At 40.0% G+C, this 26,943-nt stretch overlaps 2 protein-coding genes and 1 long non-coding RNA gene across 3 annotated transcripts in view; all 3 read left to right on the top strand.

Annotated features, from left to right (window-relative positions):
• The first annotated feature begins 1,888 nt into the window (after nt 1-1,888).
• On the top strand, nt 1,889-2,742 carry LOC123503244. Its single transcript, XR_006674376.1, has 2 exons — nt 1,889-1,980; nt 2,315-2,742. It is a non-coding gene; the product is annotated as an uncharacterized LOC123503244 (long non-coding RNA).
• Nucleotides 2,743-4,713: 1,971 nt separating this feature from the next.
• Nucleotides 4,714-7,760, top strand: LOC123502988 (stress-induced protein 1-like). Its single transcript, XM_045252306.1, has 4 exons — nt 4,714-4,863; nt 5,638-5,883; nt 6,280-6,433; nt 7,119-7,760. Exons 2-4 carry the CDS (start codon nt 5,650-5,652, stop codon nt 7,331-7,333), a joined length of 603 nt encoding a protein of 200 aa, XP_045108241.1. The 5' UTR covers nt 4,714-4,863; nt 5,638-5,649; the 3' UTR covers nt 7,334-7,760.
• A 1,602-nt stretch (nt 7,761-9,362) lies between these two features.
• Nucleotides 9,363-26,943, top strand: part of LOC123502987 (cytosolic Fe-S cluster assembly factor nubp1-like) — a 20,973-nt gene continuing 3,392 nt past the window's right edge. Inside the window, exons 1-6 of the mRNA XM_045252305.1 lie at nt 9,363-9,513; nt 14,787-14,891; nt 17,244-17,377; nt 24,782-24,883; nt 25,468-25,558; nt 26,158-26,312. Coding sequence (XP_045108240.1) covers nt 9,483-9,513; nt 14,787-14,891; nt 17,244-17,377; nt 24,782-24,883; nt 25,468-25,558; nt 26,158-26,312 — 618 coding nt within the window. The 5' untranslated portion in view covers nt 9,363-9,482. The remainder of the gene's footprint in view (nt 9,514-14,786; nt 14,892-17,243; nt 17,378-24,781; nt 24,884-25,467; nt 25,559-26,157; nt 26,313-26,943) is intronic.

Genomic DNA, 26,943 nt, shown 5'->3' with positions numbered 1-26,943 from the left:
TTAGTGGCGCAGACAATTTTATTTATAGTAGTACCCATATTAGGGCCCATATCACCACCCAAGCGGCATAGTTTCAAAGCGGTATGTGGTGGGATTCGAACCTACGTGTGGACGTCTGCCCGATACCACGCTCACTACCTTATCCACTACGCCACAGCCTCGCCTATTAATTAGTACTTGCAGTATTGTAAAAAAATAAATAAATAAATAAAAAAAATTAAGGCAATGGTCTTTGAGCCCCTGTTTTTCGATTGTTTTTTCTGTGGTTTAAAAATGGTGTTAGAATTTCCATGTGTGCTGAGGCAGTCATGGAGAAAGAGTTGGGAAGTGGAAGAAAAGCCAAATGTGAGACCAGGCTGTCGTCTTGCCGTTTTTCTGAATAGCAACGATACAGAATTTTTGATAATCCGAGGATCCGAAAAATCTTCATTAATCAGAGAGAGAGAGAGAGAGAGAGAGAGAGAGGGAAGTGATAGGAAGGATGTATGAGAAATATAGAAACAAAAAAGGAGCGGGGATGTAGAGGCGGACATGAAGTGTGGTTGAGAGAGGAGGTGTGGCTTAATGAACGTCACGACTTACCTAGTAAATTGCCTTGAATTGAGGCTTCTTCTCAAGTAGGGAGCAGTCTGAACAATTTCCATCTCTCTCTCTCTCTCTCTCTCTCTGTGTGTGTGTGTGTGTGTGTGTGTTTCACTGTTTGATCTGCTGCAGTCTCTGACGAGACAGCCAGACGTTGTCCTACGGAACGAGCTCAGAGCTCATTATTTCCGATCTTCGGATAGGCCTGAGACCAGGCACACACCACACACCGGGACAACAAGGTCACAACTCCTCGATTTACATCCCGTACCTACTCACGTCTAGGTGAACAGGGGCTACACGTGAAAGGAGACACACCCGACCAGGGAATCGAACCCCGGTCCTCTGGCTTGTGAAGCCAGCGCTCTAACCACTGAGCTACCGTGTGTGTGTGTGTGTGTGTGTATGGAGGAAGCTAATAGTTTCTTGCGGATTTCTGTCACCCATATTGTATTTCCTAAACCACTGAATGACCTGTGACAAATCATCTCTTAATTTACTTGTCCAATATTGATTATGCTGACCCCGGGGATGCTGCTAATCATTGTCCAGACACAGAGAGTATTGTATTGCTCTTTTGTGTCTTATCGGGCCGTTTTTACTTAGCTGACTATTTATTTATTTATTTTTTTTACTTGTATCCAGACGACTCTTGTATATAATTATAAGACCACATTTTTCATACTAACTCAACTGTTTCTAGTTCACCAGTCTGGTTTCGTTTCTCTCTCTCTCTCTCTCTCTCTCTCTCTCTCTCTCTCTCTCTCTCTCTCTCTCTCTCTCTCTCTCTCTCTCTCTAATGCTCGTTTCCTATGCTTTTGTATTGCTTTAGTTTACTCATTTATTTTATCTTACGGTAGAAAACATGAAAACATAAGAAAATGAGGGAAGCTGCAAAGTAAGCTACCCAATTCCACCTATCAATGATCCCCATCCATGAATTTGTCTATCTTCCTGTAAATGTACCTATTGATCCACCACTAACAATACGATTACACCGAGTCTGTTCCGTTCATCAACCACTCTGTTAGAGAAACATGTTCCTTCCCATTTAATTTAACCTGATTTTGTGAAGCTTAAACCTATTGTTTCTGGTTCTATCCTGGCTACTGGTCCTAAGAACTTTGCTATGTCCTCCTTATTATAACCCCTATACCACTTAAGAAATGCTAATTTAATTTCTTTAATCTCGCTTCGTGGGGAATATTCCTTATCCCTTGTATCTTTTTGGACATGTCGGGATTCGAACACATCGTGCGGCAAACCACGTCCACAACCTTTATCGGTTCGGTTGTGGCTGTACCGTCTATACGAGCTCACCTCAGGCGTATGGCGAGGCTCTTAGGTCACTATCGCCACGCTTGACTTGGCACTGGCTTTTTCCTCCCACACACAGGGGTGAGCATCATGTGTTGTATTTAGTGTTGTGTGTATTCAGAATTGTGTGCAGATAGAATTTATTATGGCATCCCTGCTGTCTGTGCTAATATATGTTAATATATGTGATATGTGTGATATGATAATGCCATGTATCATTAGTTGGGTGCTTGACCGGCAGCCTTACAAGTTACGAGTGTTTGTTACTGTAGTTCATTGTGGGTTGTGAAAGTGCTCGGTGACCGGTGGAATGATATGTATTAGGGTTTTATGTGCTATGGTGTTTATATTCAAGCATTATGTTTGGTCTTGTGTGTACTATATGCCTGATCTTTTTTTTTTTTTTTTCCTGCAGGCCTGTGTTACCTGTACTAATTTTGGGTATGGTAATTCATCCGGCATCGAGGTACGCTGCGTGTTCTCCACGCATGCTCTACTCCAAAGACGTTCTTCTTTGCACAGAGTCTAATAGACCTATATCCTTCCTATTATGTGGGAACCACAGAACTGCGCCGCATAATCTACATGTGGATGTGGTCTGACCAGCACAAAATATAATTTTAATGTTACTTCGGGACTTTTGCTTTTAACACTCGTAGAAATTAACCCTAGTACCCTATTTGCCTCATTTCTAGCCTTTATGCATTGTTTTCTATATATCTCCTAAATCTTTTTCATATTTTGAACCTAACAGGGCCTCACTGTTTATTGTGTACCTATTGTGTGGATTTCCTCCACCTACACTAAGTACTGTGCATCTGTTAATGTTAAACTGCGTCCATCTGTCTGTCCATTCTTTCATCCTATCCAAATCTGCTTGCAAGGCGATGGGATCCGAGTCTGACCTAATTAATCTACCTATCCTCGTGTCATCTGCAAATTTACTTTTTTTTATGCAAGAGAGGAAAGCTCGCCAAGGACAACATAAAGAATGGAATAAAATAGGTCCAAGATAGTTAGTGAAAAGAAATGCATAAATGTCTTAAAACCTCCCTCTTAAGTGAAGTCAGTCTTTTTTCTCTCTATATGATTTCATTTGTGGAGTCCCTGATGTCTTCTTTTTCTCTCACCAACTCGAACATTTTTCTGTACACCTGGAGACCACATTTTCAAAGCTTACTCCGTGACGTGACGTCACAATGTAAATGAAATCGCAAATTGACTGAACAAGACCAACATTACTCCGTGACGTGACGTGTGTGTGTATAGATTGTCACCTTGAAGTGACATGGGCCTTTGCCGTTTAGCGGCCCTGAATACGTCACAACGTAAATAAAGTCGCAAATCAACTGACGAACACCAACATGTTGGCTTTGTTTTTGCGACTGGTTTCTCCAGTCTCCAGTCAGTTGCAAATTGGCTCGTGTGAACTCGCCTTTACACAAGCAAATAGTAATCAGGTTACTAGAATATAGAATTCCTATTGTCTTTATAGTTAATATCAATTCACAATGATTTCCCGAAACTGATTATTATTTCTGCAAAATTGTTGGAGTAAGGGCGTCTTGACCCCGAGGGAGTGAGATCGACAGCCATGGCTCCTGATCAACTTTATTTACTCATGCATTTATTTTTTTAATTGAAACATTATTAGGTCAAACTATTTTAGTCCTTTTTTTTTTTTTTTTTTAATAGTAGTGTTATATCAGGGTTGCCATTACCATCCCTTAATTAATCCCTGCAAATGATATAGTACGCAACTTAATTGCGGGTACAATCCCTTCACAGCCAGGGTGAGATCATTAGTTGGTGTACAAATATACATATACACACACATATGTGCATACAGACATATACATATACATGCATGTGCCGATCATGCATAAGTATATGCAAACACACACACACACACACACACACACACACACACACACACACACACTGCATTACTATCTGAGGCAAACTTCCTGAAGGATAGCCTTGCCTTGCCGTGAAACTATGGTTCCCTAAAACCTCAGCATTCCTCTTTTTGAATATTCCAAGTTTGTAGTGTAATGTGTAGCCTTAATTTTCGAGATCTTATTCATGTCTTTCCTATGTGCAATATATTCTTTCAGTCCTATAATGCTAGCCTTGTTGTATTTCCTATACCTGACTAATAATCTCTATAGATATCTGGAAAATAAAGTTCATGAGGGAATAAATGGCTTCATGATATGTACGGGTCAGAACATTCCAGAGGCGCTGACCTGTCCTAATATTGCATCAGCTTCCCCGGCATTGCGTCAGACAATCTGCGTTTTCTCTCACATCCCGGGGCCTGTGTTCGGATAGGAGCTCGGCTACCTACTGATTGATTGATCACCTACTGTTATTAATATGCCACTCCTTGTTACATTGATCTGTTTAGTAAAAACAACATAATAGATATTTTATTAATCCATAAACTGTAAATATTTTGTTAAAGTACGTTAAGAATAAAAAAAAATGTTAGATCTGGAGCAGAAATTAGTGTTGGAAGCTGGATTTACGCACGCACTTGGGCATTAAGTTTTTTTTTCATAAATGAGCGTATTGCAAGTCTGGAACTATAAATAACTCATAGAAAGTACTAACTAATTCTGCCTGACAGTATTTTCTAAAGCCATCTACAAAGTTCTGGAAAAATTATATCCGTCTCATAAATAGTTATGTGCCCTAGAATATACGTATGTAGCCTTATATTCTAACATATAACAGTACGTACATACTAAGAATAATGCATAGAAACACGAGCAGAGAATTATTACAATAGCAAAATAACTAAGCCGAAGTCAAGGCCAGAGATGAGATGCGTATAAAAACTCCTCTCAGGCAGACCACCACAGATCACAGCAGACGGCGCCAGACCGAAGGACAACCTCGTCTTCCTTGGATATCACAGCCTTTCTCGGCCTCTCTTCTTCTGCAGGCACGTCGCTCTAGGTGCGTGAGGAGTATTGCTGTGATGTGATGGGCTGCACGTGAGTTGTCAGGCCGTGTGCGGGAAAATATGAGAAGTATTAGAGGACGCGCTGCCACCATTGTCACCGCCTGTTTCTTAGGACTGTGTCTGCTTTGTTGCTGTGGCTTGCGAGTCACTGCAAGGGAGCTTATGGGCTGTTACCTTGGTCTGTTTATTTTTCTTTGCTTCTTAGTTTGATGTGTGTCTTTTCAAGGTCACGTCTTTCCTTTCTTTTCTTTAATATTATTTTACTTTGATTTATCTTTTGCCTTGATCAGCGCGTCACTACAGCCTATTATCGTGATTTCCTTCAGTCTTTGGTCTCACTGCATTGCAAGGGAACCTTTTTATCCTTGATTCACTTCTGCCTTAATCTGAGTAGCTATCATTGCAGAGGAAATTATTTTTTTACTCACTTGTTGCCAAAGATAACTTCATAGACATTGATAAGGTCCTAGTGTTTTCTTGATTATTTTATTTTGTTCATCATCTTTGTTTATCCTTTTATTTTATTCATCATCCATCCTATCCTAAGTAAGTATGTCATGCTTGCTGCTGACAAGGTAAAGCTGTGAGTTGGTGAGCTTGTGTACAAGTAGATATATCCAACCAACCTACCGACTTGTGCTCTTTAAGTAAGGAACAAGAAAAAGATATCCTGTAGATCAAAAAGTTTTGTGCTTTTGTAATGTTTAGATGAGCAGCACCTTTCCTGAGTTGTGGTAATGTAATGTAGCTCTTCTTCCCACCAACAGACAGTAGCAGCCATGGTGTCTTTCCGTATGGTGGGACGAGCGGTTCCACGAGTGAGGGCGGCAGTGAGCCAGCCCAGCAGCAGGAGGGCCTTGGTGCTTCCCCTGGTTCACCCAAGCCAGATGAGGCTGATCCACCGTGGCCCCTTTTGGCGAGAGCCATTCTCCCAGATGGAGGACTTTATGAAGGACATGGAGAGGAAGTTCAAGAGAGACATTGAGGATACCCTAGGAACCTTTGCCAAGAGTGTGAGTACTAATACTAACACTAATGATGTATGCATGTATGGCTGTATGTTAAGAATGAATATCCTTCTATCTATCTATCCATTTACCAGGCCAGCAGTCACAAGGAGTGGCACAGACAAAGCACCACACACACTCACACACTCTTTTTGGATCAATAGAATAGGAAGTTTTAAGAGAAGATTAGACAGATCTGTTTGTGGATCAATAGAATAGAAAGTTTTAAGTAAAGATTAGACAGATTTGTGAATGAGAATGACAGGTGGAAACAGGCAGGCATGCTCTGTACAAGAACTTATATGTGTAGGCCTGATGGCTTGCTGCACCACACCTTGAGTTGTTTTGAGATGGTTGAGTTGGGTTTCAGTGGTGGAAGTATTGTAAGATTAGTGTTTCTAGTTTCCAGGAAGTCAGCTGCCCATGTCAAGTGTCATGGCCAGAGCAGTGCAACCGACCTTTGGACAGATGGAAAATGTATCAACCCCTGAGAAATACAAGCTGAATTTCTACTTCATGAGTGCCAAACCCGAAGACATCAAGGTCACTCTTAAAGGTACAGAGGTCTCACCCACCGTATTACACTGCCATGCCTTACTTTAGAAATGTTGATATCTGCCCCTAAATACTTAATGATTGAATAATGATGGTGTTTTGTGTGTGTGTGTGTGTGTGTGTGTGTGTGTGTGTGTGTGTGTGTGTGTGAGACTTGTGGTTTGTGGATAGAGAGCTGCTATTATCTAAGCTGGCTTTAAAATTAACAAGTGTTTATTGTGTCCACTACTTTTGTATTCCTTATTATTTTAATTGAAATTTATTGTAACAATACTTTGATGCTGAGTCGCTTAATTCCATATTTTTTCATATTTTCACATAACAAATCTCAAAATGCTCCACCAAAATACAGTTAGCAGTTTGTAAGAGCTAAATTACTTGTATGCAAATAGAGAATTCTTGTCATGTTCGTAGCAAAGTATGTTGTTGGAGACATGTAAAATCAATATCTTCACTTCACAAACCAAAACACACCACCAATATGTCATTAACTAATGGAACCATTTGTATGTTCATTAACAAATGATATGCCTTTTAGAAGGACATTTTTGATGCACAAAAAATGTAGTTATAGGAACATTAAGTCAATATTTTCATTTAGCACACCACCAGAATCCAATCCTCTCAGCAAACAGTTTGTATGAGTGCGACCAATGACACAACCTGAGCTGCAAATGTTGTTGCAGAACGCAGCTTGAAGATCTCTGGTGAGGCTGTGGTGGAGACGGAGACCTCCAAGTCATCCCAGCAGATGAGCGTGGAGCTGCTGCTGCCAGAGGATGTAGAGGCTGAGGGTCTGGAGTCCAGCCTTTCCCAGGAGGGTGTGCTGGTGGTGGAGGCTCCCAGGAACCCTGCAGCCAGTCCTGAGGCTCCCAAGGCAATACCCATTGAGAGGGAGTGATTTGATCACACTCCTTACTGGGCTGGGAGATGACAAGTATCCAGTGTGATAGTGGTAGCAGTGTTTGTTGCCACAGTAGAAGCATGTCATTATTCAATGGTATGGCTTCTTATGTTAGGGAAAGGATACTGTTTACATTAACCCGTTCGATACTGGGATACATTTTCACCTTCAGATTTGTGTACGATTAGACTATTTTATTGACATTAGGAAGGGTCTATGGAGGTCAGAAGATTAATAGCCACAGTCTTCACTATTTTAATCCTCCATCTAAGTTTCTGAAGCTGTATAAAATCACCAAATAGTAAGCAGAATAAAAAGTGGAAATGTCATGGTATTGAAAGGGTTAATGTATACACTACATACTTGGGTGTTGAAATGTATTTGTAGATATACTTTTTGCAAATAAATGTAGATATTATTATAATCATGTGTGTCATGTCTCCTCTGAGGATTGTTTGGCATGCCACTGGAATCAAGTACACCAACAGATGGTCTCAAGGAACAAAAATGACCCATTGCAGGCATGGTACTGCAAGTGTAGCCTGGATAAAGCCTGGGTATGTTTGAGGTGATATAAGGATTAAATGTTCTATGCAATGTATGGGAATATCATTGTTGGAGTAATCAGGAACCAAACTATGAAAGAGAATTTTAGGGAATGTTTTGAGTCTCATAATTAAAAGTTCTGTTAAATTGAGTCTGGAACTGTTATTTGAAGCATAATTTGTTTCTCCCACCCATTGTCACAAGTGGGCAGCCTGGCAGGAGAGTTCAACATGCTCCTGAGTCATGCATGTCAAGGTAAAGGGAGACCCATTAAGCCTTTCACTGCTGTATAACTCTTGCTTCGTTCATCATAGGCAACTCGGGTATACATTCTAATTCTACACCAGCGTATCATTATCATGTTGGTTTGCTAAGGTAGGTAGATTATATCCGGCCATATTTTATTGCTAATATTACTTTTTACCAATTTAATTACTGGTCATCCTTCTTGTGTGCTTCTGATTGCATTTGTCACTTAGCCTTCCTTGTTTTTGACATACTTTGCGTGAATTTTATATAAGCCAATCAGTTATCTTCAATTGATTTCCATATCCTTGTTAATTCAATGGCACATATGTCTCATTGGTGCGTCATAGATTCACCCATAAGCCACCACGCCCCTCATGTGTTGAAGTACAATATATATCCGCAAACACTCGATCCTCCTTAGCTACATGTACAAAAACAAATGCTTCACACAAAGGTCAAGAACTTACGCCCATTGCCTGGAGGAGGCTGCTCATCCTCTCCTACACTACATATTGCACCGCCCATTCACTCAATCTGTACAGTAATAGCGACTTCGATTTCGGTCATCGCTGCTGCTACACACACACACACACATTTAACACCTTCAATACCATGACGTGTTTTCATATTCAATCTTGTGTACTATTTGGTGATTTTATACAGCTTCAGAAACTTATATGGGGATTAGAATAGTGGAAACTCTGTCCATTAATCTTTTGACCTCCATAGACTCTTCCTAATGTAAATAGAATCGTCTAATCACACCCAAAACACATGGTAAAAATACGTCCCATTACTGAAGGGGTTAAGCATATGCACCGCTGCCACCTTTGTATAAGTAAATCACCGCCTCATCACCAACAGGCTAATGAAATAGATCGAACGGCTAAAGACATATTACATTTTAAAGTTTTGCACAATAGGCTTATTACTTTATCCCTTTCACTGGGAAGCATGCTATAAAATCTCCACCAGCACCTGAGAGGAGGATAATGATTAACAATGATAGTCTCCATTACCTAATTGATTGATTGATTGATACATTTATTGTTGAATTAAGAAATAAATACAACAATTACCTAAGTACCGTAGGATTGTGCAAAACGCAGATATCGTGCATGAAAAATGGCGCAGGGGTAGAAGGTAGCATAAGAGTATATAAATGGATGGGATAGAAAAATATAAAGGGCATAATAAGAAGGTAAAAAGCGACTTGAAGTTGATAGATGACAGTAAAGAGTACAGTACAGAATGGGGGATAAGTTGATGCAAGAGGGACAGTCTAACTCAAGGGAATCAAAACATTGGCCAGTTCTCGCCGCTCAGTCTCGCAGTAAGGACGTGTGGCGTCATGACCTCCGTGCCCCAGAATGCCCCGGAGCGTGAGTTTTCTTTTGACAAGTTACATTTATTGACCTTATGTTTCCAGTATTGTCCTACTGTTGTCCTCTCACGCATTGGTTGTGTCAGTAGAGAGCCCCACGCAAGATGACACAGCGTTCCTCAGGGTAATATTAATCAGTCGGTAGATAACAGCAGTAGCTTCAGCGGTGAGTGTGGTACGGGTGGTGGTGTCGTCATGTCAGCTGCCTTCACCACTGCAGGGCGCTGGAGGGCGTCACTCTTGTCTCCTGTCAACGTCAATATTTGCTGTCATTCATCTAGTGTTTTATATAATTGTTTGGTATAAATTAACACACGGTCGTTCTTTGCCAAATATGACTGTTTGTCTCCTTAGACCTTTTAGGTACAGCAAACTTTAAAACATATAACATAACATAAATAATAGGATAACAAAGGGCCACCAGGGCCCATCTAGGTTATCCTGTATCAGTCGCACAGCGACCTCATCATCAGTACTTAAAGATACACTTACAAGTACACAATACATTATATACTAATTCTAAATATTTGGCCCATTAACAGGGCTAAGTCCTGCAGCGAATTCCTCTACAATCTGTGATCCCCATACATGGGGATCATGTCTTGTTTAACTATAGTAAATTTCTTATAAAAACTATCATGCAGCTATACATAATTATAAATCTAATAAATTTAAGTGCTTATCTAATCTGTTTTAAACATTGTCAAACTAGTGCTATTTACAACCCTCTCTGGCAATGCATTCCAGAAGTCTACCACCCTATGACTAAAGAAATATTTTCTTATATCTAACCTGCAGCCTTGCTTTCTAATCTTCCTGCCATGATTTCTAGTCCTACTTCCCTCCTCTAAGGTAAAGAAAGATCTCACATCTATGTAGTTTGTATCTGAGAACATTTTAAATAACTCTATCATATCCTCTTATACATCTCCTCTCAAATGAAAACATGTTTAATTCCTTTAATCTATCTCTATACTCCAGGCGCTTTAATGCTGGTATCATCCTAGTTGCTCTTCTCTGAACTGCTTCTAACATGTTGATATCCTGCCTATAATGGGGTGACCAGGCCTGTATGCAATACTCTAAATGGGGCCTAACATAGGAATTATATAAGCTACGCACCACTTCCTTACTTTTATAACTAACATTTCTATTTATAAAACCCAGGATCCTATTTGCCCTATTTCTTGCTTCTAAACATTGCTTTGAAAATTTCATAGTCCTGTCTATCACTACTCCTAAATCCTTTCCTTCCTCTACTGCCTCTAGCCAACATCCCTCCATCTCATAGCTAAAGTTTGTGTTGTCTTTACCTAAATGCATAACCTGACACTTTTAGAATTAAACTCCATCTGCCACCTGTCTGCCCATGCTATCAGCCTGTCCAGGTCTCGTTGTATTCTGTAATTGTCCTTTTCACCCTGTACTGCACATGCTATCTTAGTATCATCTGCAAACTTTGATACTTTGCTACTAATTCCTATATCTAAATCGTTAATGTACACCAAGAAAAGAAGAGGTCCTAGCACTGATCCTTGGGGTACCCCACTAACCACTTCCTTCCACTCAGACATTGCCCCATTTAATACTACTCTCTGTTTCCTATCAGAAAGCCATTCACTAATCCAATCAACTAACCTACCCCCTATCCCATGTAGTCTCAATTTGTACACTAGCCTCCTATGCGGTACCTTATCAAACGCCTTGCTAAAATCTAGATATATAACATCTATGCTATTTCCATCATCTAACTCCTTGGTAATATATTCTAAGATATCGAGCAAATTTGTAAGACAGGACCTCCCTGATCTAAAGCCATGTTGGGTATCTCTAATTAATCTATTCTCATTTAAATGCTCCCAAATACTACCCTTAATGATTTTCTCTAGTATCTTACATACTATACTAGTTAAACTGATCGGTCTATAATTATTCGCATCATCCTTCCTACCTTTTTAAATATTGGAGTAACATTAGCTAACTTCCAGTCCTGAGGTATCTCAGCAAACCTAAGTGATCTTTCAAAGATTAACTTAAGTGCTTCAGAAATACTGTCTACACCCTCCCTAAGTACTCTGGCATGTAGCTCATCAGGACCACTAGCTTTCCTATCGTCTAGTTCAAGAATAAATTTCCTAATAATTCCCGGTTTTATATCAATATTTTCTAAAGCTCTTAAACTACTCGTCGCACTGTTTGTAACAGGATTTCCTATTCTTTCCTAGTAAATACTGAAGAAAATTGTTCATTCAATAATTCTACTATGTCTTCATTTTGATCCACTACTACACCATCTTTTCTGAGTGGTCCAATCCTATCCTTATTTCTTTTATCACTGACCTTGTAATAACTATATAATTTTTGGGATCTTTACTCCCAGCTCTAGCTAGTTTTATCTCTGCCTGCCTTTTACTTTTTTATAACCTTACTCAAATCATCTCTGACCTGTCTGTACCTAATCAAATCTACATCTTTCCCACTTTTCTGCAACTCTCTTCTTCTCTCTGATCTGTCTACCTATCTCATGAGTCCACCATAATGGCTTCCTGTTTCTCTGCCTTATATCTTTGTAAGGGATACACTGCATCACTATACCCTTTACTACAACCTTAAAAATATCCCACATCTCCTGTGCAGTTTTATTTCCAAAACTATCTTCCCAGTTTACCTCTCCTAATAACTGACGTAACCTACCATAATTGCCTTTCTGATAGTTTGGGACTCTAGTCTTATTCACTATATTATCCCTACTGGAATTAATGATAAATCTAATTATATGATGGTCACTGTTTGCTAAAGTCTCTCCTACCTCAACTTCCTTTAAACAATGCTCAATATTTGTTAGTACTATGTCTAAAACCTTCCTCCCCCTAGTAGGTTTATCTACCATCTGCACTAAATAGTTATCCTGAAAACTTTCCATAAACTTATTTTCACTAGCATCTCCTACCATCCTCTCCCAGTTTACTGACTTAAGATTAAAATCCCTAAGATAATTGTCTGACTAGTACACCCCTATTTATCTCATCTACCATAAGGTTGTCTACATCTGCTGACTGGTTAGGTGGTCTATAAAAAGCTCCTACTCTAATAACCTTACTTTTGTTTACTCTAACATCCAGCCATAAGGACTCTACTCTGTTATCTACCTTAATACCATTAACCTGACTGGAAATGAAGGATTTTTACATAAATAACTACTCCTCCACCTATCCTACCAATTCTCTGGTGTAAATACATAATGTATCCATCTACTTCATATTCTTTCCTATTTTCCTAAACTTTTCCTCATTTACCCATGCCTCTGTGACACATACAACATCTAAGTCCTCCTCAACTATATAACTAGATAACTCGTCCTTCTTGTTCCTAAGACTCCTGGCATTTACATAAAAACATTTAAGTCCTGCTACCTTCCTAGATGCTGTCTCCTTATTTGGAATCCTAATCTTATTCTCTCCTATTTGCACCTGGAAATCTTTCCTAATCTTTTCACTATCTCTGTTTATCCTATCTAATTTATGTCTAACATCTTTCTTCTGGAATGCATTTGCTACCTCACCCCTACACTCCATCCCAACTCCCCTCCAGACATCCACTCAGCACATCCACACCCTTCCTACTCAGATGCACACCATCCCTAGCATACAAATCCCTTCGCCCATAGAACCTATCCCATACATCCACAAAGCTGACACCCACATCCTTACACATCCCTTTTTACCCGATCATTCACACCAATGGCCCTAGACAACCATTCCCTGCTAACATACAAACGAGGCAAGATTCCTGACACTACACACCTCCTACCACTCTCCCTTATCTTGTCTAACATTTCCCGAAATCTTGCCACTAACTCCTCCGACCCACCTGCTCTGACATCTATTTTAGTTTCCCCGACCAACTGAACCAACGTAATGTTAATCGAACCTACAATAATCGTAAACCCAAACTCACCTAACCTAATCTAAATGTTTGTGGTGCAATGGACTGATTTTCAAAAGCATCAACACAATGCAGTACAAGCAGACACACAAGGCACTCATTCCACTGCTTATCAGGGCCTTGGACACACCAGTGGCCAGAGTGTGGAGCACACTGTGATGGGGACAGCACACTGGACCAGTCACTGACCAGTTATGGTAGGATGGTTGACCAGGGTACATGACCAGGTCAAGGGTTCACCAGGTGGGGTAAGACTGTTGACCGGGATATTATCAATTAAATTATATTGATCATTAAAACTATATTATATACAATATAGACAATAGACTTGTTAGCTACTATGAAATTTAATTACTAACAGTAATTAAAGTAATTACTAAAAAGTAGACCCATAATTTGTTATTGTATATTGAAAAATAAGCAAAAATATTGAAATTTGTCTGCACAAAGGTTGCCTCTGTCAGGCGTCCTCAGCAGGGGCACTCTTGCAACACTTCAAGGACCCAAAGGTAGAGACTGTCTGGCTGTGTGTTTATTGAATTTTGAAGTAGTATCAATATCTCCTCTCTAATTCAGTTCTGTTCAAAGCCATAAGTCTCTCTCTCTCTCTCTCTCTCTCTCTCTCTCTCTCTCTCTCTCTCTCTCTCTCTCTCTCTCTCTCTCTCTCTCTCTCTCTCTCTCTCTCTCTCTCTCTGATTCCTCCTCCTACTACTACTAGTAATAATGATAATAGTAACCCATGGCTCTATTCACGTCATCTTATTAATAGCATTGTTAGGATGTGTGTGAAACCTTGTCCTGGAGTGACATTCATAATTTATAACCAGTCAAGTGACTCCACACCTGGTGAAGTAGCACTCTACACCTGGTCAAGTGACTGGTCAAATAAAAAACAGGTCAAAGGTCCCAGATCCATCGTTACTCCTCCCACAGGTGGTAGTCCTTCCCTGAAACATGCCTATCACCTTCTGTACATTTGTCTAGTCTTCTTATAAAGCTCCCTTATGACTCGGCACAAACACTATTCTCTAACACTCCATTTGAGAACCAATTCCTTCCTGTCTCTCTCTCTCTAGTATCATTTTTAATCTGGAACCTGTTACTTGTTGCTGTATGGTGATTACTGTGTGTCCAACCTGCAGACTGCCCTCCATTTAAGAACTAATTCCTTCCTCTCTCTCTCTCTCTCTCTCTCTCTCTCTCTCTCTCTCTCTCTCTCTCTCTCTCTCTCTCTCTCTCTCTCTCTCTCTCTCTCTCTAATATCATTTTTAATCTGGAACCTGTTATTTATTGCTGTATGGTGATTACTGTGTGTCCGACCTGCAGACTGCCCCGGCACCAACAGCCAGGATGCGGGGAAGGCAGATGCCTGTGCCGGCTGTCCCAACCAGCAGGTGTGTGCCTCAGGAGACGCTGCTGCTCCAGATCCAGGTGTGTATCCATTTGTGTGTGTTGTGTGTGTGTGTGTGTGTGTGTGTGTGTGTGTAGTGAATCTTTTCTGTCAGGATATTGGTGTCTTTCCCTTGGGCCACTTCCAGTTTGTGTGTGTGTGTGTGTGTGTATTTACCTAGTTGTAGTTTTACAGGACACCACTTCCTCACTCAAACTGTTCCAAGTCTCAACACATCTTTGCGGGAAACTAAATTTTTTAACATCTCTCAGACATCGTCCCTTCCTTAGTTTCTTACTATGCGATCTTGTGCTTCTAAAGTCATTTTCTTCTCTCAGGATCAGTTTCTCATTATCCACTTCATCCATTCCGTTAATCAATTTATAAACTTGTATCAGATCCCCTCTCTCTCTTCTCTGCTCCAAGGTTGGTAGATCCATAGCCTTTAGTCTCTCCTCATATGTCATCCCTTTAATTTCTGGAACCATTCTTGTAGCCATTTTTTGTAGTCTCTCTAATTTTCTTATGTGTTTATTTTTATGGGGAGTCCACACAACTCCTGCATATTCCAATCTTGGTCTTGTTTTAGTACTTATCAATTTCTTCATCATTTCCTTGTCTATATAGTGAAATGCTACTCCAATATTCCTTAGCAAATTATACGTCTCTCTGAAAATTCTATCAATATGGTTCACCGGTTGATTATTTTCTTCCATTGTCACTCCCAAGTCCTTTTCCTTTTTTACTTTTTCTAGTTCTACTCCATCTCCCATCTTATAGATTCCCACTGGTCGTCTTTCACTTTTTCCCATTTCCATGACATGGCTTTTGTCCACATTGAATTCCATCTCCCATTTTTTGCTCCATTTCCAGATCTTGTTTAAGTCTTCCTGTAGTATTTCACAATCCTCTTTTGTTTAATGACTCTGCACAGTTTCGCATCATCCGCAAACAGATTTATGTAGCTGTTCACTCCTCTGGCATGTCATTTATATATACGAGAAAAGTATTGGCGCCAATACTGACCCCTGTGGCACTCCACTGTCTACTGTTCTCTACTTGGACTTCATATCTTTAACTATCGGCCTTATTTCTCTCCCCCTTAAGTAATTCTTCATCCATCTCAATGTGCTTCCTTTTAAGCCACCCTTCTCCTCTAACTTCCATAGTAATCTTTCATGTGGCACTTTATCAAATGCCTTTTTTAGATCTAAATAAATACAGTCAACCCAGCCCTCTCTCTCTTGTACTTTATCAACTATTCTAGAGTAGAAACTCAATAAATTTGTTACACATGACCGACCTTTTCTATAACCAAATTGGCTATTTGATAATATTTTGTTGTCTTCAAGAAACTCGATCCATTGCTTCTTTATTACTTTTTCACACATCTTGCATATTACACTAGTTAGTGACACCGGCCTGTAATTTAAAGGTTCTTCCTTCCTTCCGCTCTTATATATGGGAACCACCTCAGCTCTTTTCCACTTCACTGGCACTGTTCCATTTTCAATTGAGCATTTTATGATGTTGTATATTGGACTTGCTAGTTCTTCCCTACATTCTTTCAGTATTCTGCCTGAGACTTCATCCGGTCCCATTGCCTTTTCGTCATCTAGTTCCGTCATCAACTTTTTTATTTCAAGCTTGGTTACTTTAATCTCTTTCATATAGACTGTCTCTCTATTACCCTGTGGATTTGGATTCCTTAGTAAAGACCTCATGAAAATTACTATTTAACAATTCTGCCATGCTTTTTGGGTCTTCCACCATTCCATTCTCTCCTCTTAACCTTTCTATTGTTTCTTTTTGTCTTATTTTTCCATTTATGAATCTGTAGAACAATTTTGGTTGTTACTTACATTTTTCAACAATGTTCTTTTCATAGTTCCTTTCTTCTTCCTTTCTCACCTTAGCATATTCATTTCTTGCTGTTTTGAAGTTTTCCTTATTTTCTGGATTTCTGTTTCTTCTCCACTTTTTCCATGCTCCTTCTTGTTTCTCCTTTGCCCTAGCACATCTTGCATTAAACCAATCTTTCTTTCCTTCTTCTTTAGGTCTATATTTCGGGACATATTCCCTGACCCTAGTTTTGTATATTTCCAAAAATAAGTTTTATTTCTCTTGAACCGTTAATGAGTTTTCCATCTCCTCCCAGTTTACGTTTTTAAAATAGTTCTTGAGATTCTCAATATGTGTGTGTGTCTCCATGTGTGTGTCCTGATGGTTGGTGGTGATGGTGATGGTGGTGGCAGCTTTGTTATGTGCAGGGTGTGTCCTCTCCTGTACTGGTGCCACAACAACTCTGCTTTGCTGGTGCCTTTCTTGTATAAAAAGAATAAATGAAATAAAAGTAAACATAAAGAATCGTAATGATGGTGTGTGGTGTACAGACCTAGCGGTGGTGAGGGAGCGCCTGGCGTCCGTCAAGAACAAGGTGCTGGTGCTGTCCGGCAAGGGAGGTGTGGGCAAGTCCACTGTGAGTGCCATGCTGGGCCGTGCCTTAGCCCTCGACGACTCCAAGGAGGTGAGCTGCAGTGCCACTCTTGGTGTCACCCTTCCATTCACTTGTGTTTGTGTCATGCTGGTGGTGTCTCAGGTTTGCTGCAGTTTAGTTTAGTGATCTCTAGGTGAGCTGATGCTAGTTTTGTTTATGAAATCTATTTGTGCAGAGTGGTTGAAATTATTTATTTATTTATTCATATATAGAGATAAAAAGTTAATTGAGGTGGGATTGAAGCAGTGGAAATGATCTTAAAGGATACGTGTGGTGTGAGTAGAGAGGACAGGGAAAAGAATTAATGAATGAATGTGTCAATTATTTGCTGTGTTTGATAAGAGAAGGATAGAAATGTAAGATGGTGAAGGTGATAAGATGCAGTATGATAGTAGCTCTTCATTGTGAACTCACAAACTCCCTGCTTGCTGCTGGTGTTGCAGGTGCTGTATTAGTCCACCTCTTGCCTGTGATTTAGAAGTCTCTCAAGAGGGAGCTGGGAAGATATTTCTCCACTTGATTTAGGATGTTCTTTATTCTTTTTAGGGACTAGCACCTTAAGTCTGTGTGTCTCATTGGCTTGTGTTCCTTTAGTAAGAGGCTCTGGTGGTACAGGACAGCTCTGGATGCAGCCTTTCCTTGCTGTCCAGGAGAGGGTGTGGCATGAATGATAATTTTCATTGTTGTCAGTGTTGAAGCACAGATAACAGGTGGCTGTAGTGCAGCAGTGCTTAGGGAGGAGTGCAGTGATGGTGTTTGGTGTCACTGAGCCTAGCCACTTGTAACAACTAGTGTCATGACAGACTGAGAGACACCACTTTATTAAGGAGTGCTACATGGCTGCACATAAAGCAGTGAACACATGTTTGTTTGTAAATAAGAACATGCTAATACAGAATCTAATTTAGGTACTGTGAGTGACAGACAGATAAAAAGTAAAATGAGGAGCATCTCAAAAAACTAATTTGTTCATTACTCCAAATATAAAGCATTAGAATTCATTATGAATGGCAAGGTAGTTCAGAAATATTTTAAAAAATATCTACAAACCAAGTAGCTAAAACAGTTAGTCACAACTGAAGTGAGGTGAACTGACATACAACAAAATGTAGTCTGAAGTACTGCTGTGCCCTTCTACCTCCCAATGGCTTTACTTGAAGTGATACAGGATTTTTGAGAGCATCTGTGCAGTTCAAGTGACAGATTAACAACACTTCTACTAACAGAAGGAACACTTTTGGGAAGGTAGCCATTCATGTCTGTATCCTTGGAAAACAGTTGTGGTCAGAGCAGTGTTTGTGAACATGTGAGTCCTTGGCTGATGGTGATCTTAACTTGAACCATTTCTTAGTAATGAACATTCCCGTTTGCTGGTTTTTCTTTTTATATTTTCATATATCTTTTTATTTACTTTCTTCATTGCTACTTACACTGAAGACACCAGCATACCCTCCAATACTCTCACTCATCTCTTACTTTTTTATGCCACACACACACACACACACACACACACACACAAACAAGAAAAGGATATAATTGATAAATGTAAAGACCAACCAAGGCTTTTTTACAGACATGTGAACAACAACATCAAAAATAGAGAAAGTATTGAAAGTTTAGAAGTAAATGGAGTATACAGTGAAGATCCCAGGGAAATGGCAGAGGCTATGAATGGATGCTTTCGGAAGGTATTCACAAAGGAGACTGCTTTTGACAAACCACTGGTAATGGAACAGAAAGGGATTATGAAGGAGTTTCAAGTAACGGTGGAGGAGATCAAGAACATGATGGGGAGTTTAGAAGTGAGAAAAGCTGTGGGACCTGATGGGGTATCAGGATGGATTTTAAGAGAATGCAGGGAGCAATTGGCAGAAAAAGTTTGTGAAGTAATTGATGCCTCATTAAGGGAAGGCGTAGTGCCCCAAGACTGGAAAAGAGCTAACATTGTCCCAATCTATAAATCAGGTAACAAGAGAGACCCATTGAACTATAGACCAGTGTCACTTACAAGTGTGGTAGCTAAGATGTGTGAGAGGGTGGTGAAGACTAGATGGACAGACTTCTTGGAGAAAAATGACATACTTTGTGAGTGTCAATTTGGTTTTAGGAAAGGGCGTTCATGCACGACAAACCTGATATGTTACTATTCGAGGGTGATAGATGTAATACAGGAAAGAGATGGTTGGGCTGATGGAATATATCTGGATTTAAAAAAGGCCTTTGATAAGGTACCACACCAGAGACTGATCTGGAAACTTGAAATGGTAGGAGGAGTGCATGGCAGTTTACTAAAATGGATGGAAGACTTTTGGTAGGAAGAGAAATGAGAACAATAATTAAGGACAGACCATCAGAATGGGGATTGGTGGAGAGTGGAGTTCCACAGGGATCAGTGTTGGCACCAGTAATGTTCGCAGTCTACATAAATGACATGGTGGATGGGGTGTCCAGTTATGTGAGCCTATTTGCAGACGATGCAAAATTGTTACGAAAAGTGAGATGTGACAAAGATTGCGAACTACTCCAGGAAGACTTGGACAGAATATGGAAATGGAGCTGTACATGGCAAATGGAGTTCAACACGACAAAATGCAAGAAAATAGAGTTTGGCAAGAGTGAAAGAAGAATCAGGAGTATGTACAAGATAGGAAATGAAGACATAAAAACCAGTCATGAAGAAAAAGACCTTGGGGTGACAATTACCAATGACCTATCGCCAGAGAGACATATAAACAAAATAATTGGAGAAGTATTGAACTTATTGAGGAACATAAGAGTGGCGTTCGTATATCTAGATGAAGAAATGATGAAGAAAATAATTACTGCAATGATAAGACCGAGGCTTGAATATGCAACAATACAGTGGGCTCGAACTTAAAGAAACACATAAGGAAACTAGAGAAAGTACAGAGGGCTGCAACGAAAATGGTGCCTGACTTAAGAGATTTGACTTATGAAGACAGACTGAAAAGAATGCAACTTCCAACCCTGGAAAACAGAAGAGAAAGGGGAGACCTGATAGCAATATACAGAGTGATGATTGGCATGGAAAAAATGGATAGGGAAGATCTGTGTATGTGGAATGGAAGAATGTCGAGAGGGCATGGGAAAAACTAAAATGGCCACTTATAGGAGAGATGTGAAAAAATATAGCTTCCCTCATAGAAGGGTGGAAGCATGGAATAGTTTAGACGTGGAAGTGGTCAACGCAAGGAATATTCATGATTTTAAGAAAAAGCTGGACATTAATAGATATGGAGACGGGACAACACGAGCATAGCTCTTTTCCCGTATGTTACAATTAGGTAAATACAATTAGGTAAATACACACACACACACACACACACACACACACACACACACACACACACACACACACACACAACTAGGTAAATACACACACACACACACACACACACACACACACACACACACACACACACACACACACACACACACACTAAAAAAGGACATCTGCCTAAATGACGTGAGAAAATACAGTTTCCCGCATCGTAGCATTGATAAGTGGAATAAACTGAGCAGTCATGTCGTTGACGCGGTGTGTGTCAATCAGATGAAAGAGAGATATGACAGGAATGGACAAGGAGACAGGACACAGAGAGCTTAGCTCGGGCCCTGTAATACACAAATAGGTAAATACAAATAGGTAAATACAAATAGGTAAATACACACACACACACACACAAAGGAATGATGAAGATATTATGTACCTTAATAAGACCCCAGTTAGAATATGCAGCATGTGTCTGGTCACCGCATATGAAGAAAAATGTGAAGAAGGTGGAAAGGGTACAGAGGCTGGCAACAAGGATGGGTACCAGGACTCAGGGAGTTAGACTATGAGGAAAGACTGAGGAAGCTGGGGCTGACCACATTAGAAGAGAGAAGAACAAGAGGAGACATGATAACTATGTATAAATTGGTGAACAAGATTGACATACTGGACAGAGAGTTGATAAAGGTGACCACAAGTAATCATCTCCGAGGACATGGAAAAAAGCTAATAAAGGACATCTGTCTAAATGACGTGAGAAAATACAGTTTCGGCATCGTAGCATTGATAAGTGGAATAAACTGAGCAGTGATGTCGTTGATGCGGTGTGTGTCAATCAGATGAAAGAGAGATATGACAGGAATGGACAAGGAGACAGGTCACAGAGAGCTTAGCTCGGGCCCTGTAATACACAAATAGGTAAATACACACACACACACACACACACACGTAGTGTAGTGGTTAGCACGCTCGACTCACAATTGAGTGGGCCCAGGTTTGAGTCCCAGGGGCGGTGAAGCAAGCCTCTTAATGTGTAGCCCCTGTTCACCTAGCAGTAAATAGGTACGGGATGTAACTCGAGAGGTTGTGGCCTCGCTTTCCCAGTGTGTGGAGTGTGTGTTGTGGTCTCAGTCCTAACCGAAGATCAGTCTAAGAGCTCTGAGCTCGCTCTGTAAGACCGTGGTGAATTACACACATACACACACACACACACACAAAAAAAAAAAAAAATAGGAAAGAGTAAGAGAAAACCAGTATAGAACTATTTGATGGGAGAGAAAAAAATAATGAAGACTAAAGAGGAAAAAGATCTTGAAGTGATCATACAAGAAAATCTGAGCCCTGACAAACACATAAGCAAGATATTTGGACTATCATATAAAATGTTGACTAATATAAGAGTGGCATTTCATTACATGGATAAAGATATGATGAAAAAAATCATCACAAACATGATATGCCCAAGGCTGTAATATGCAGCAGTGGTATGGTCTCCGAGCTCTAAAAAGGATATAAGAAAATTGGAAAGGATACAGAAGATTGCTACAAAGATGGTGCTGGAATTAAAGAACCTCACATATGAAGAATGACTGAAGGAAATGGGACTGCCAACCTTACAAGATAGAAGAGAATGCGGGGACCTAATAACAATGTATAAGATAGTAAATGATATTGAAAAGATAGACAAAGAAGACCTGGTGCTGTTGACGGAAGAAAATGGAAGGACAAGAGGACATGAAAAGATGAGGTTGAGGCAGTGTGTGAAGGATATTGGAAAATATAGTTTTCTACACAGAACGGTGGAAAAATGGAATGCGTCGGATAATGGAATTGTCACAGCACATAGTGTGCATAAGTTCAAAGAAAAACTAGATAAATGGAGATATGGAGACAGGACACCATGAGCCCCACTTGAACCCTGTACAATACAACTACGTAAATACACACACACACACACACACACGGCTCGGTAGCTCAGTGGTTAGAGCACTGGCTTCACAAGCCAGAGGACCAGGGTTCGATTCCCCGGCTGAGTGGAGATATTTGGGTGTCTCTCCTTTCACGTGTAGCCCCTGTTCACCTAGCAGTGAGTAGGTACAGGATGTAAATCGAGGAGTTGTGACCTTGTTGTCCCGGTGTGTGGTGTGTGCCTGGTCTCAGACCTATCCGAAGATCGGAAATAATGAGCTCTGAGCTCGTTCCGTAGGGTAACGTCTGGCTGTCTCGTCAGAGACTGCAGCAGATCAAACAGTGAATTACACACACACACACACACACAAAGACTATAAGAATAGAAGGTACAATTACAGTAAAACTAACTTTGCAGAATTAAGGAAAAACTTTGAACAAGCAGACTGGACTGAATCTTATATAGCTAACAGAGAAAACTGAAGACAAGTGGAATATTTTAATGAAGAAGTATAGTAAAGGAATAATGAAACATGTACCAATCAAGAAAATAGACAAGTCTAGACACAAGGAGTGGTTTAATAGAAGATAAGAGTTAGCAAGGATGGAAAGAGAAAAAGACTAGAATATATGGAGAAGAAATAGAAGACCATATCATTGGTTAGACTACAACTGGAAAAGAAATGAGTACCTCAAGATTTGGAGAATGGAACAGAACTACAAGAAGAATATAGTGGATAAATGTAAGGACCAGCCAAAATTGTTTTACAGATATGTAAACAACAAGTAGAAAAGCAAAGGAGAAATAAGCAAACTAAATTACAATAATGAAATGTACAAAGACCCAGAAGATATGGTGAGAGTGATGAACAACTGCTTCCAGTCAATGTTCACCAGAGAAAGTAACCTCCAGTGTCAAACCCCAGTGGAATTAAATGATGGTGTTCGTGAAATGCAAGTGCCAGTAGAAGAAGCAAGGAAAATAATGAAAGAACAAGATGTAAAGAAAGCCTCAGGTCTTGATGGAGTGTCAAACTGGATTGTAAAGGAATGCAGTCACCAGTTAGCAGACAAAGTCCACAACATCATTATGAGCTCCTTAACAGAAGGTAAAGTACCAACAGACTGGAAAAGAAAGGATATTGTCCCCATATTCAAAGGGGGAAATAAGGAGGATCCATTAAAGTACATTAGGGGGCCGCCGTGGTACAGTGGATCCATGCGTGCTTTGGGATCCGAGGGGTCTCCAAGTGCACGGGTTCAAATCCTGTCTACGGTCTGAGTGTAGGTTGGGCTTCCTCACTTGGGGCAACGGTTTCCTAGCGGGTGAGCTTTGAAATAGGAGGTACCCTTAATAAGTATCCCCTTTAGCCCATAAATTCCCGTGAAAAAGCCCACATGGTATAAAAAAAAAAAAAAAAAAAAAAAGACCAGTGTCATTGACCTGTGTAATAGCAAAAATATGTGAAAATATAATGAAGAAGAAATTGATGGAATATCTGGAGGAGAAAGGTATGTTGGCAGATAGACAGTATGGATTCAGAAGAGGAACATCATGTGTCACAAATTTAGTAAGCTTTTTCTCAAGAGTGGTTGACAGTGCAAGAAAGGGATGGCTGTGTGTACTGCACATACCTAGATATAAAGAAAGCATTTGACAAGGTCCCACACAAAGGTTACTGTGGAAACTTGAACAAAATGGAGGACTAAAGGGAGGACTTCTGAAATGGATGACTGACTTTCTAAAAGACAGAGAAATGAGAACATTTGTAAGAGATAAAAAATCAGCCTGGAAAAGTGTCTTAAGTGGAATTCTGCAGGGGTCAGTATTAGCACCAATAATGTTTGCAATATAACCCAGAAATGTTGTCATAACTTCAGTAACTTTGGGGATACTTGTGAAATGCAGCCAATGCTTCATGTCTAATTGTTTTCATTTGACAAGACAGTAAACGGATCACTTTAACTAAAGTAGAAAAGAAAATGCAAGTACTTTATGGGTTTTTCACTTATTCCAAATATACATAACTCAAATAAATATACCTTTGTCTCATTGAATTAGCATCAAGTACAATCTATCTTACATGTGAACAGCTTCACTAAAAACACATCCTGCATATCGCTCAATAAGTGTAACTCAAAAACACCCTGTACAGGGAATGAATGAATTGTTTTGTGTCCCCAATCATCCTTCCTTTGGTAATGTTGCTCCTCCTGTGTGTGTCTGGCAGGTGGGAATCCTTGACATTGACATCTGTGGGCCGTCTCAGCCACGGGTGTTAGGGGCGGCGGAGGAGAAGGTCCACTCTTCAGGTGCTGGCTGGTCCCCTGTGGTAGGTGGCAACTTACTGGTTCCTACATGATGTTTTGTATGTATTACAAATGAGTAGAAATAAATTTTTGAAGAAGGCACATTTTCAGCAGCCAATCAGAGGCAAGTAAAGATATAAAGAGTGCTTGGATTGGCTGCTGGTGTGGTTACAGGCAGTTGTGTGCCACCTATCATTATGTCAGGGTATCTCTTCTATCCTTGCCTTGGTAAGGCTTGTGCTTTTTCCATGATAAAGTGAGATTTCCTGCATTGTAGAAATAGTTCATTCTATTGAAATAGTATGTAAAAGTAAACCAATGATAACTGAACTACAAAAAAGTGAAGATTTATTGTATATATATATATATATATATATATATATATATATATATATATATATATATATATATATATATATATATATATATATATATATATATAAATTAGCTTTGCAGGTGTAGGGTGGTAAGGGGCTACTATTTTCTTTGGTCTTTGATAAATTTTGGTCTATAAATTACTTGTATATGACACACACACTTAAGATGAATAGGTATATGACAGACTGATGAATCCTTGATTTATGACAGACACAGTGTATTGTTTCAGTATGTGTCTGACAACCTGGCTGTCATGTCCATTGGGTTCCTGCTCAACAGTGCAGACGATGCTGTCATCTGGAGGGGACCCAAGAAGAATGGTAAGCATAAAAAATAAGTTACTTGTAGTGTTGGTGGTTTTGTAAGAAAAAACCAGAAGCCAAATAAAAGATGCTGTAGAAAATTGTTGAGAGGAAGATAGAGTGAGATGGAGGAATGGAATTTTGGTAGAACAGCAAAGCATGGAAGTCACAGAGCAGCATGGATGGGATGACAAAGTTGACTGAAGGAGACTTCCACATGGCACCAACCCTCACTCACTCAGTGCAGGGAAAGGCCAAAGGAAGAGTGTTGCTTATTATGTCAAACCATGAAGTATTATATAGAATCAATAATCTCTATTTTATTTACTTTGAAAAGAATGTTGTAATTGAGTGTATAAGAATTTTTGGTGGCAGAAGAATGATGTAGTTTTGAGTGTTAGTGACTGAAAAGATAGTGTACAAGTATGTAGAATGTAGGATGATGCTTAGATGTGGAAATAACATGGAATATATTGACATGAAGTTTGAAATGGATAAAGCAGGGACACTGTGTGCACAATTTTGAAGATCATCAGATCTCCCCTCCTGGTCTGCATACATTAATATCAGTATTGAAGACCTGATGCAGAGTGAGTATGAGAAGCTATTTGTTGCAGGCATGATCAAACAGTTCCTGCGTGATGTTGACTGGGGCGCCCTGGACTACCTGGTGGTGGACACTCCCCCGGGCACCAGTGACGAGCATCTCAGCATTGTGCAATATCTCTCGGCTGCACCACCTGTCGCTGCTGTGGTGGTGACAACTCCTCAGGTGACTTGCTTGCAGGAATCATACCACCATGATTATCATACTAGGAGAGGTGTTATTAGTGTGTGTACATCAGTGTGGCAGCTCAGGCAGTGGCACATCTCACTACAATGTATAGCTACAAGGAGTCCTACATTCAAACCCTAACCACAACTTTGATTTTTCTGGGAAGATTGGCCACTCAAGTTCACCCGACCTTAAAATGGGTACTGGTCAGCCAAGACTAGCTAGGAACATGAAGGCAGAAAAATTAACCATCTGCCCACACCAATGCTTGTGATGAAGTATGGCACACCTTTATATACTAATTGTGTACACAGGATTATAACTTGCCAAGTCCATTAAGTAACACAAATCAAAATTTTAAGAACATACTGATTTAAACATTTAAATTTTGTGGGAATTTTGAAAGTAAGCATGTTTTTTTTTTTTAATATGTTGTGGCCTATAGCACCTGTAGGCATACTTGAAGAGTTAGAGCGCTGGCTTCACAAGCCAGAGGACCGGGGTTCGATTCCCTGGCCGGGTGGAGATATTTGGGTGTGTCTCCTTTCACGTGTAGCCCCTGTTCACCTAACAGTGAGTAGGTACGGGATGTAAATCAAGGAGTTGTGACCTTGTTGTCTCGGTGTGT

This window comes from Portunus trituberculatus, chromosome 13, assembly GCF_017591435.1.
Source record: "Portunus trituberculatus isolate SZX2019 chromosome 13, ASM1759143v1, whole genome shotgun sequence".
NCBI classification, from domain to species: domain Eukaryota; kingdom Metazoa; phylum Arthropoda; class Malacostraca; order Decapoda; family Portunidae; genus Portunus; species Portunus trituberculatus.
Note: the sequence above shows the minus strand (reverse complement) of the source record. Positions and strands in the feature narration are given on the sequence as shown.

Bases quoted from the DNA above. Each gene is read 5' to 3' on its own strand.
- LOC123502988 (XM_045252306.1), top strand. From the start codon at position 5,650: ATGGTGTCTTTCCGTATGGTGGGACGAGCGGTTCCACGAGTGAGGGCG. The intron at 5,884-6,279 runs GTGAGTACTAAT...TAGTGTTTCTAG, and splicing joins TAGGAACCTTTGCCAAGAGT to TTTCCAGGAAGTCAGCTGCC. The intron at 6,434-7,118 runs GTACAGAGGTCT...ATGTTGTTGCAG, and splicing joins CATCAAGGTCACTCTTAAAG to AACGCAGCTTGAAGATCTCT.